The sequence below is a fragment of the Conger conger genome, chromosome 5 (genome assembly GCF_963514075.1).
Source record: "Conger conger chromosome 5, fConCon1.1, whole genome shotgun sequence".
In the NCBI taxonomy this organism is placed as follows: Eukaryota; Metazoa; Chordata; class Actinopteri; order Anguilliformes; family Congridae; genus Conger; species Conger conger.
Window position 1 is genome coordinate 32,827,296 of NC_083764.1, and position 13,121 is coordinate 32,840,416.

General features: G+C 39.9%; 1 protein-coding gene across 1 annotated transcript in view; it reads left to right on the plus strand.

The window, feature by feature from the left end:
- LOC133128532 (serine/threonine-protein phosphatase 4 regulatory subunit 3-like) overlaps positions 1-13,121 on the plus strand; it is a 62,421-nt gene that overhangs the window by 17,992 nt on the left and 31,308 nt on the right. Inside the window, exons 2-3 of the mRNA XM_061242137.1 lie at positions 552-607; positions 817-915. Coding sequence (XP_061098121.1) covers positions 552-607; positions 817-915 — 155 coding nt within the window. The remainder of the gene's footprint in view (positions 1-551; positions 608-816; positions 916-13,121) is intronic.

The window sequence follows — 13,121 nt, forward strand, 5'->3', positions numbered from 1 at the left end:
CGTTCAGTTGAAACATTTAAATAAAGACTAAAAACTTACTTTTACTCACTTCATTACAGCCAACCCTAGAACTGCATCCCTATAACACTGGTGGCAGGTATGGCTGTATTGCGTTTTGGTGTTAAACACTGTTTAAATATTGTGTTTTAAATACTGTTTTAAATGTTGCATGGTGATTCTGCACTTTAAATAAAATTGATTGATTGATTGATTGATTGAAGTAGCCAATCCATACACATCTTTGTTTGCTCTTTCCTGCCTATTGGACACATGCTTTTCATATCCAGTACAGAAAGAAAAAAGGGCCACTCCCAGCAATGTCTCAAATGGGTTTCTAGAATAACAAATGCAGGCAGACAAGCACGTTATTGGGTAGAGATGGACACAGTTTGCCAGTGTATCATAGTGATGACTGAGCATGTTTGTTTTATAATATTTGTTAAGGTGAAAATCCTGTATAGTATGCTTTTAAAGACTTAAAAGTAATAGTCTTGTAGTTTTGTCACATTCCAGTTAAATGCGTCATTAGATAATTATTATTATCATTGCAGGTTCTCTACTTCTGGAGTCAAAAATAAACCCCAACACTGCCTACCAGAAACAACAGGTTAGTGGCATCATTATAAAAGGAATCTATATCATCAAACACACGGATAATATTAATCTGATGGTAGTAACGATGTGCCTTGTCCCAAGCAAACCTGTATTGTGCTGTCACAAGCTAACCAGAATGATAATTTAGGATAATGTCCAGCTGGGAATTGAACCCTACATGGCTGGGTCATGACTTCAATACCTTTGTCCTCCCCCTCCCAGGACACATTGATAGTGTGGTCAGAAGCAGAAAACTACGACTTGGCCCTGAGTTTTCAGGAGAAGGCAGGGTGTGATGAAATCTGGGAGAAAATATGCCAGGTATGATGTACTTGCACCTTGAGCCAATTCTTATTGTATTGAAATGTTAAATGCAGTGTCTGTAATTATTTGGACTGTGTTACTATTTCTGTAGTTTTGGCTGTGTACTCCCAGCACTTTTGATTTGAAATGAAACGATATGAGATCGGACAGTCACCTTTAATTTGAGGGTAGTTACATCCATATTGGCTGATCTGTGTAGGAATTGCATCCCTTTTTATACATAGTCACTCTATTTTAGGGACCAAAAGTCATTTTGGAAATTTGGCTTCTCAGCTGTTTCTGATTTGTCTGATTCCTTTATAAGGTATAAGAAGGCTTTCAGTATCTAGTCTTGATTTAAGGCTTTTGATTGCATTTGGAGTCAACAGGACCAGAGTTGTGCCAATGACAGTCAAGGACGCCATTATAAATCTGAGAAGTAAGATAAAAACAGACATGTGCCAAACTGTAGGCTTAAGGAAACAAAACTGTTTCAATGAAAACTCTCTAATTACTGTTGGTCCCCTAAAATGGGGTGACTGTATGAAAAGGGATGCAATTCCTCCACAGATCTCCCAATATATGGATGTAAATACCCTCAAATTATAGGTGACAGTGTGCGTTCTCTCATATTTCATCCAATTTGTACCGAGCCAAATTGAAAAAATTTGTCTAATGTTTTAAGAGAGCTTTAAAACTTTCAATCTGTTTTAAAAGTTTCTGTGTTGTACAGTTGCAATCAAAATTATTCAACCCCCATTGCACACTAGGTTTATTGGCAAAATATACAATTTCTCAGCTGTTTGCAATAAACAAATTACACAAGAACTGTTTAAGTAGTTCAATGAAACATAATATTACAAAATATTACAAGGGTTTTTATCTACATTCAACACAAAATGCTACTTTTAATCACTACTGCAGTCTCAAAATTATTCTACCCCCTGTCTCAAGCACACCTGATGCAACTAATCAAAATTACCCAACCCCCTGTTTCAAGCACACCTGGTGCAATTAATTAGTTCAGGTGTGCTTGAGATAAAACACATAAATACCTGGACTGGCTAGGGGTTTGTTGAGAGTGACGTTTGATTGCATGTTAGAAATAAGTCGAAAGAATTGTCCAAAAAGTTCAGAGAAGAGATCATTGCCTTGCACAAACGAGGAAAAGGATACAAAAAGATAGCAAAAGCACTGAATGTTCCTAGAGATCAAGTTGGAAGCATAGTTCGCAAGTTTAAAGTTAAAGGAACAGTGGCTACACTACCTGGACGTGGCAGAAAGAGGAAGCTATCAGCGGCTGCCACCAGATTCCTGAGGAGGCAAGTGGTCAAAAACCCTAGAGCAGGGGTCGGCAACCCTGGTCCTGGAGAGCCGCAGGGTGTGCTGGCTTTTGTCGTTACTCAGCACTTAATTGATCGATTAAAGCAGTGGATTACACAGTTAACTCGCCTCACCTGGTTTCTTGGGTATGAATCAGTTGCTGGTATTAAGGCGAAAACAAAAACCAGCACACCCTGCGGCTCTCCAGGACCAGGGTTGACGACCCCTGCCCTAGAGTGACTGCAGAACACCTGCAGCAAGACTTGGTGGCAGCAGGCACTGAGGTTTCAGTAAGGTGCACAGTAAGGCGCATACTGAACACTGAAGGGCTCCATGCCCGGACTCCAAGATGTACACCACTACTGACCCAAAAGTACAAGAAAAGTCGGCTCCAATATGCTCAAAACCATCTAAATAAGCCACAGAAGTTTTGGAATTCTGTTCTGTGGAGCGGGTATGTCTGGAGGAAGAAGAATGAAGCATATGCTGAAACGAACACCCTGCCTAAAGTGAAGCATGGCGGTGGCTCAGTGATGCTCTGGGGCTGCTTTGCTGCCTCTGGCACTGGAAACCTGCAGCGTGTGGAGGACACGATGGATTCAGTCAAGTATCAGGAAATCTTAGGGAAAAACCTCATGCCGTCTGTGATGAAGCTAAAGCTTGGGCATCATTGGACCTTCCAGCAGGACAATGATCCCAAGCATACCTCAAAGTCCACCAAGGCTTGGTTTCAGAAGTAGAAATGGAAGATTCTAGAGTGGCCGTCACAGTCGCCTGACTTGAACCCCATAGAAAATCTCTGGTGGGATTCGAAGAAGGCGGTTGCCAAACACACACCCAAGAATATTACTGAACTGGAGGCCATTGCCCATGAGGAATGAGCTAAGATTCCTCAGGAACGCTGTCAGAAGCTGCTGTCTGGCTATGCATCGCATTTGCAGCAGGTCATAACAGCAAAAGTGTGCTCTACTAAGTACTTAAGATGCTTGTCATGAAGGGGTTGAATAATTTTGTGACTACAGTAGTGATTAAAAGTATTTTGTGTTGAATGTGGATAAAAACCCTTGTAATATTTTGTAATACTATGTTTCATTGAACTACTTAAACAGTTCTTGTGTAATTTGTTTATTGCAAACAGCTGAGAAATTGTATGTTTTGCCAATAAACCTAATGTGCAATGGGGGTTGAATAATTTTGATTGCATCTGTAACTGCACATTACAGCCAATCACTTGCATAACTGATCAGTTTGGTGTTAAAGGTCCCCCCCATTTCAAGGTACTACATGTATTTGTTGAATTGGCTCCATAAATGTATTTCATTAGGCAGGTGTATTCATTTGTATTGTTAGTAGGGCTGCAATTAACGACTATTTTGATAGTCGAATAATCTATCAATTATTTAAATGAATAATCGACTATTCGGATTATGAATCGCACAATTACTCAATGGCTCTTATTTAGCCATCAGCTTTTACATTTAGCGTGAGGTTTTAGGCATGTGCTAACAATAAAGACAATAAAGATGAATACTTCATTCAAAAAGACGTTTTTAATTAGCTTTCCGCTGATACAAAAGATAAATAAAAATTTCTATATATTTTTTTAAATAATTTTATTTGTGAGCAGGATCATTGTGAATAATAGGTTGTTATACAAAGGATAGGTCCGGTCCATTGCCTCTATTGGTCAATTTGCATTCCAGCCGTGCCAATATCCACGATATACGCACGGCTAAATGGAATCTTTTAAAATTACTCCGCGTTTGTAGATCATCTTTGTAATCAAAATGAACGTAACTTAACATTATCATTATCTCGCCTCTTGTAGCCTACCAAAGTAAAATAAAATGAGTGTAAAGTCTCCGTTGATTTGGAAAGTAGGAACAAAAAAAATACTACTTAGGCAACATCCTCGGATCGAAATACCTGCAAGACCAGCAAACCTCGGTGAAGCAAATGATTACTCATTACGACACAGAGTCATTTCAATACCTGCACGTTATTTGGCAGTGTCCCAATAAACGTCTACAAAAAAACAAACAAAAGGCTTGTGTGTGTCAGTGTCGTCTGGCGTAACGTAAACTAGCAAGCTAGCTACCGTTAATGCAGTGGGGATACATTATTGCAATAGCATTGCTTAGCTAAGGTTAGTGTGTAGGGGAAAATTTACAGAACGAAAGATCTCCCTCCTAAAATCATGATAACCAATCACGAGTCAAAATCAGACTCCGCCTTAGTGAGCAGGCTGGTTCCTCCAAAACTCTCGACGATGTGTGCTAAAAGTTTATCAATATATCTGTATTAAAGTATGATATGTACCCTGTATAGTTTCAAACTGATTAACTGCTAAATTGTGCTAGGATTACACAGTGAGCTCAGCCAGCTGGCAGGGCGGGGCCCGTCTTGAACTGTGTAGACCAAACTGTCAAGGACACGGGCAGAGCAAGATATGACTGTACAGCTGATTTCTCCGGGACTCTCAATGTTTTATGCCAGGAGTGTATCTATTTGACCTAGAACATTAATTATAGCTGAGCTTATGAAAACGCAAGGAACCACAGTGAAAACTGTTGAAATGAGAGCAAAGAATGCTACGTACATTTATTCCCTTAGAAGAGAATAATTAATCAAATGTTTAGTATGTCTGTATATTTTCAATGATTACTGCTGCTTAGTTTGTCTTATAAAAGCGAAAGATACAGAGTGACGTGTATGGATGACGTGTTAGAGGGAGGGCATCCAGAACTTTATGAGGTCTGGTTGTTTGCCAAGAGCAGGTGCGGGGTGAAGTGAGGACACGTAGTTGGCAGAATGCCCTGAACTTTGTACAGAGTTGGCAGAGCATAAGGACCGTTGGCAATTTGCCACAATGACGTTGGGGGAGGAGCGTTGGGAGGAGTTACGATAAGAAAAGTGTGGGTGATTAGACACGACAAGTGCAGTACCTTATTCCTACTAACTTTAGCTAACGTTAGTACCGTTGCTTCAATTGTGGAGTAGATGATACATTACTGCTAGCTAACATTCACTGTTCCGTTGCTTAGCAACCAATAAACTACTGTTCAGCGGAAGAATACATTTACCATAAAACATAGTTCCGTTAAAAATACATTAATTTAAAGTTTTTCTTGTCTTTCTTTAGTGAAATTTCGAAAGATAAATGTGGTAACCTCTGTATAAAAGTGTTATTGAACTCAAACCTGTGGTATGTGGTGGATATTGGCACAGCATTGTAAAATGCTTTGGATAAAAGCAGTCCATTTTCCATTGACATTAGCAGCTAACAGCTTGTGAACTAATCGATCGGGGAGCTACCCACTGAACGAGCTAGTGTCTGAACGTTCAAGGAGCTGTGTGTTGCAGTTTGTGAATGATATAGACTACTCCACACTGCGAAACCCAACCCTTAATTTTACTCAACACCTTAAAACGTGAACTATGAATGCATTTTTAAGGGAAAACACACTTTAAGAGTTTAAGGGGGGAATTTGTTTTTAAACATAATTTTTAAAAAAAGTATATATATCAATTAGTGAGAGAATCTACTCGCCAACTTACCATATTTTTAAGCCAAATAGTTGTGCAAAAGCATTGAATGACACGATTTTGCAGGACAGTATAAACTCGGGCAAATGAAACAAGCAGTGATATCACAAGGAAAGACATTTAACTGGGACATGCGTTCCCTCGTCAAATTCAGCCCCATTCAGCTGCATAATTCTCAGCACAAACATTAATAAGCGCTTTCACTTTCAAATATATGTCAAATATATACTCAGTGAGCACTTTATTAGGTATTTTAGCTAGCCTATCCACTTAGGGGTTTGACGCATTGTATATTTCATAGATGCTCTTCTGCATACCACTGTTGTAATGTGTGGTTATTTTGCATTACTCTCACCTTCCTGTCAGCTGTTTCTGAGATACTCAAACCACCCTGTCTGGCACCAACAATAATTGTCACTTTTCTTCCCCATTCTGACATTTGGTCTAAAAAACAGCTGAACCTCTTGCCCATGTCTGCATGCTTGTAGGCATTAAGTTGGTGCCACATGGTTGGCAGATTAAATATTTGCATTGACAAGCTGGTGTACAGGTCTACCTAATAAAGTGTTCACTGAGTGTGTATATATCTCTTTTTCGAAGGATTCTGTAAACCCAGCACCTCATTACTGTTGGGTCCTCTCAATGCAGTGGTTTTGTGTTTCATTTGGAGGTTTGCTTCTGCAGTAAGAAAAAATACTTGCAATGTTCCCACAGTAGGGGCCGTTGTGTTGCATTTCGGCCTGTAACAGGCAGAGCAGTCATTTGTCACAAGATGCCCATAATTCATAGTGGTTTAGGGCAGCCATTGTCCACTGGTGGGCCCGGGCTGGAGAGCACTACCCAGTGGGCAGTGATGGTATTGCCAAAATAGTATTGCACTTATCCCTGGTTATGGGTATTGTTGGTCACACAAAGTTTTACCAAATAATTAAAGTGACCGTTTTCTCAGGAAGCAGCAAATCTGATGTTTGTGTCTTGAGTCAGGAAAGTATTTATTGCAGGAAGCCAGCATGAACCGAACCATTGGAGTTCGGGGACTTTATACAAGTACATTTGCATGTATTCAAATTTGGGTGCTAAATACAGTGTGACCTCTGATTGGTCATTCGTTATACAGGGTTGCCTTATAGGCTGCAATTTCTACCGCTGTGTTTTATTGGTTGTCTGTAAAACAATGGAAGCTTCCTGCGGACATTAACATGTATATATGAAGTTTTTGTAATACACAAATCTGTCTGTCTCCCAACAGTATGCACTTTGCACTTTGTTGTACGTTGCTCCGGATAAGAGCGTCTGCCAAATGCCATTCATGTAATGTAATGTAATATAAATGGCCCCAGGGATTTGTGTTAAAATTTAAATTCAATAAATTTAAGAAATAAATGAAAATAACTGCACATGACTTGTCAGCAGCCATTTTCAACCATTTCAACCATTGGCCCCACATTACATTACATTACATTATTGGCATTTGGCAGACGCTCTTATCCAGAGCGACGTACAGTTGATTAGACTAAGCAGGAGACAATCCTCCCCTGGAGCAATGCAGGGTTAAGGGCCTTGCTCAAGGGCCCAACGGCTGTGCGGATCTTATTGTGGCTACACCGGGATTAGAACCACTGACCTTGCGTGTCCCAGTCATTTATCCTAACCACTACGCTACAGGCCGCCCCCCCCCCCCCCCCCCAACGCCCCACGGCATGTGACTCGAGTGTCAATTCGATCAGTTAAAGACAAACGTGTTCGCCACTGTTAGTTCCAGTTTCTGAAGGAGAGCGCATTTCATTTTGACGACAGTAAAGCAATGGTAAAAGAACTGATGGAGGCGAGACTTCTGCAACCGCTAAGGTTCCGAAGCCTGTGGTCAGAAAATACGACCCTGAATACGATGTTTTGATTCACAATGGCAGGTAGTGATGTAGAGCCAAAAGCACAATGTGTAGAATGTGGTGAAGTCCTCTCAAATGAAACATTAAAATCATCAAAGCTGCAGAGACACTTAAACAAAAAACAACCTGGATGTGTTGGAAAACCAAAACATTTTTCCAAAGGAAGCAAGACAATCTTCAAGCACAACAGAAAGCCATAAGTATGCTAACGATGTAATCGAAAGCTGTTTAAAAGCGAGTTACCTGGTGGCTGCTCGAAGCAAGAAAGCATTTACGATCACAGAGGATCTCATCTTGCCTACCGCCGTGGATATGTGGCGAGAGTTATTGGAGGAGACAGCGGCAACAAAAATCTAGACCATGCCACTATCGAACAACGCAGTGAGTAGGAGAATTGTTGAAATGAGTGATGACATCAAAGGCCAACTTCTCGAGAGAATAAAGGCAAGCCCACATTTTGCCATACAGTTGGACGAGTCCACTGATGTTAGCAACGCAGCCTTATTGTTTATGTGAGATACAGCTGGGACGGTAATTTTCTTGGTGAGTTTCCACCAGAGCCATGGAAGATGAATGCTTCCACTGTCTTGATAATTACTTTACTGACAAGGGACTCGATTGGAAACATTGTATCAGTGTCTGCACGGATGGCGCTGCATCGATGATGGGAATACATTTGTTGACAAGTGGTTCCTCTGAGCGCCATTGGATAGTCCTAATAGATGTGTGAACTCCTGCCAAATTTTGGTTTTGCTTGTCTGGGTGTTCATCCTGACTGTTTTAATCGAATACAGAACACTACAGATAACGCAGATTAATTTTATAGTACATTACTTTGACGTTTACATGATGGATGGTCCCTCACGTTCGCATAAACCGGGTTCCAGCCGATGTTAGGTGGATAGGTCTGTAATATAAGGTAGGCTACCTGGACACGTGATTAATCATCACTCCTATCACAGCGTTATCATCTGTAATATAGTATCATTTGCAAGAGGAGATAAAATGGAGACAGCAGGTTTCTATGGCCAACAAGCTGTTTTTTGATTTATCTTAACTTTAGGCAGTTTGTTTCATTGTCTCATCCGACAGTCTACCATAGCGACGTGAAATAGGCCCATAGGAGGAATTCTAGTTTGTTATCGTATAACGTGATATCCATTGTAATTGTATTAAAGACAGGCTCCTTATAATCGCAGGTAGTTTCCATCCCAAATTTGGAAATGCATTCAATCAATCAATCAATTTTATTCTTATATAGCACTCTTCACACCAGAGTGCTGAACAATTAAAATCAAATAAATACACAGCGTCAAAAAAATGTTTTCAACTGAGATTTCAAACCATCGTTTCAGCATATCTAGTCTTAACTGGAAGAGAGTTCTACAATCGGTTGGCATAACAGATGATTGCTCACAGACCAGCTAACTTAAGGTGAAACCTGGGTACCTGGGTAGGAGGGCCCTTTCCCATGTAATGCCTTGTAAGTTATGATTGCAATCAATCAATACGCTGTTTAACAGGCAACCAGTGCAATGATCTTTGGCCAGGCGTGATGTGTTCAGGCTTGCCTGTGTGAGTCCATAGCCTGGCAGCAGCATTTTGGACAAGCTCCATCCTATTTAGTTTTCTGTCCGATAATCCAGCGAGCAAAGAATTGCAGTTGTCCAAACAGGACATTATAAAGCAGTGGATCAGCACCTCTAGATCTTTCTTCTCAGACATGGGGTGAGTTTTGCAATATTTCTCAGATGACAAAAGGCAGTTCTAGTTATTTGAGATGGTTGTGAAGTGAAAACTCAGAATCAAAAATGATGCCCAAATTCTTGACCTGGGGGGGCAAATGAGATTGGATTTCCTTCAAACATGATTTTAGATGGATGGCTTTTCGATCCAATCAGGAGTATCTCTGTTTTATCTGTGTTTAGCTTGAGCCAATTTGTCAATTTGTTGCCAACCAAATTTATACTTTCTGATTCCGAGTGGTAACATATACCAGGGCTCAGTTCTCAGGCACGGTGCCGGATTTCTGGCATTTGGCCGTTTTTCCCACAAAATAATATTCTTGCAAAAAAAATAAATCAATAAATAAAAGAGAACACAACAAACCACTCCCTGGCCGAGTCAAGATAATGCATAACTTTGCTACTATCCCCATACAATTATAGTATACACAGGAGGAATTTAATTCTGTGTAACATATCAATATGATAACATCCTTTCTTTTGTAACATGCAACACAAGAGATCTTAAAACGGAAATGTCATAACGCGATCCCACTTGTCTTTGTTTTTGTTCTGGATGCGTCCTATCCAATCACGTTTATTCTTTAATTACCAATGGTGTGCGAGTAAGGCAGTTTTTCATCAAATCAGTAGGGAGCTACTGTCAGTCTGTCAGTCACCGTGTCAGTATTTGTGCTGCGCACAAAATTCAAAGTATCCGTTGAAACATGGAAGCGAGGTTAATTCTAACTCAGGAAGACACGAGCCTAATTGAGAGGGGAGTGAAAAATGAATGGAGATGGGCTTGGGTTGAAGAAAATGGTTTTGATTGGCAACCGCTTATGATGATGATCTTGGCATCATCAGTTATAACACAGCATCTAGCATATTCAGTGTTGAAAATCGATTGGAAAAATACGAAATAAGAAATATGACATTGGTTTAAAATAACCTTACACAGTTTGTCACTGAATCATGATCAAATTAAGTGATTTATCGTAAATCCATTAAATACCAACATAACTTCTAATATTTCACTAATTATTAACCTAATTGTTTTGTGATGGTAATGCAAAACCATGGCTTTTGCACATCTGTTTGTCAACATTTATAAGTAGACAAGTGGCTATTTAGAGTGTACCCCAGTAGTACAGAAAACCCAGGATTAGCGCTTAGATTAGTTTGCCAACTCTGAAATCTCCTTTCTCAACCTGGTTTGACCAGGTGAAGCTATATATATATATATATATATATATATATATATATATATATATATAACAGATGGTAATTTATAATTTCTGGTCATAGCTGTAATTTCTCTGGAAAAAAAATAAATGAAAAAAGCTGCCAGCTGGCCAGGCAAATCTCTGGAGGCAGAAGGGCCAAATAAAACACGAAAACACTGAAGTACACCGAGTGTACTACAGATAAAGTGGTGTGAAAAAGTGTTTGCCCCCTTCCTGATTTCTTATTCTTTTGCATATTTGTCACACTTAAATGTTTCAGATCATCAAGAAAATTTAAATATTAGTCAAAGACAACACAAGTAAACACAAAATGCAGTTTTTAAATGAAGGTTTTTATTATTAAGGGAGAAAAAAATCCAAACCTACATGGCCCTGTGTGAAAAAGTGATTGCCCCCCCCTGTTAAAACATAACTTAACTGTGGTTTATCAAACCTGAGTTCAATTTCTCTAGCCTGATTACTGCCACACCTGTTCTCAATCAAGAAATCACTTAAATAGGACCTGCCTGACAAAGTGAAGTAGACCAAATGATCCTCAAAAGCTAGACATCATGCCGAGATCTAAAGAAATTCAGGAACAAATGAGAAAGAAAGTAATTGAGATCTATCAGTCTGGAAAAGGTTATAAAGCCATTTCTAAAGCTTTGGGACTCCAGCGAACCACAGTGAGAGCCATTATCCACAAATGGCGAAAACATGGAACAGTGGTGAACCTTCCCAGCAGTGGCCGGCCAACCAAAATTACCCCAAGAGCACAGCGACGACTCATCCAAGAGGTCACAAAAGACCCCACAACAACATCCAAAGAACTGCAGGCCTCACTTGCCTCAGTTAAGGTCAGTGTTCATGACTCCACCATAAGAAAGAGACTGGGCAAAAATGGCCTGCATGGCAGAGTTCCAAGACGAAAACCACTGCTGAGCAAAAAGAACATTAAGGCTCGTCTCAATTTTGCCAGAAAACATCTTGATGATCCCCAAGACTTTTGGGAAAATACTCTGTGGTCTGACGAGACAAAAGTTGAACTTTTTGGAAGGTGTGTGTCCCATTACATCTGACGTAAAAGTAACACCGCATTTCAGAAAAAGAACATCATACCAACAGTAAAATATGGTGGTGGTAGTGTGATGGTCTGGGGCTGTTTTGCTGCTTCAGGACCTGGAAGACTTGCTGTGATAAATGGAACCATGAATTCTGCTGTCTACCAAAAAATCCTGAAGGAGAATGTCCGGCCATCTGTTTGTGACCTCAAGCTGAAACGAACTTGGGTTCTGCAGCAGGACAATGATCCAAAACACACCAGCAAGTCCACCTCTGAATGGCTGAAGAAGACTTTGGAGTGGCCTAGTCAAAGTCCTGACCTGAATCCTATTGAGATGCTGTGGCATGACCTTAAAAAGGCGGTTCATGCTCGAAAACCCTCCAATGTGGCTGAATTACAACAATTCTGCAAAGATGAGTGGGCCAAAATTCCTCCACAGCGCTGTAAGAGACTCATTGCAAGTTATCGCAAACGCTTGATTGCAGTTGTTGCCCAACCAGTGGCCCAACCAGTTATTAGGTTTAGGGGGCAATCACTTTTTCACACAGGGCCATGTAGGTTTGGATTTTTTTTCTCCCTTAATAATAAAAACCTTCATTTGAAAAAAGGGGGCAGTTTTGGGAAAAGGCCCATATAATCTTGCGCACCTCACTACTCTGGCTCTGTGGGCCACCCGATGTAGCAATGATAATCAATATACACTCACAAGTACACATTTCTACTTCATTATGCCTACTTATTATTATACTTATTTAATCAGCCAATTGTGTGGCAGCAGTGCAATGTATACAATCATGTAGATATGGATCAGGAGCTTCAGTTAATGTTCACGTTAGCCATCAGAATGGGGAAAAATGTGATCTAAGTGACTTTGACTGTAGAATGATTGTTGGTGGCAGACAGGGTGGTTTGAGTATCTCAGAAACTCCTCTCCTTGGATTTTCTCACACACTAGTCTCTAGAGTTTGCAAAGAATGGTGCAAAAATAAATAAAAAATGCAGTGTGCAGCAGTTCTGCAGACAGAAACACCTTGTTAATGAGAGACGTCAGGAGAATGGCCAGACTGGTCAAAGCTGACAGGAAGGTGACAAAAATGGAAATAGCCAACAATGGTATGCAGAAGAGAATCTCTGAACACACAACGCTTCATAAATACCTAATAAAGTACTCACTGAGTGTATATGTATTATGTCAATAGTTTCTTTAACTTTATATTAGGTATTCTTTTTAAGATATTGAGTATATTTCAGCCCCTGCCCCCACATATTCTACCCATTGACTCATTGAATTGCATTGTTGTAATATAATTCAATATGTGTTATATCAAAGTTATTCAATAAATTACTTCATAATAATTTTCTGAAATAAATATGATCAATACAGAGGAATTAGGTATCTATTAGACTTATTTTTTTCTGCTGCTGTAGCCTATCCACTTAAGAGGTTTGAAGC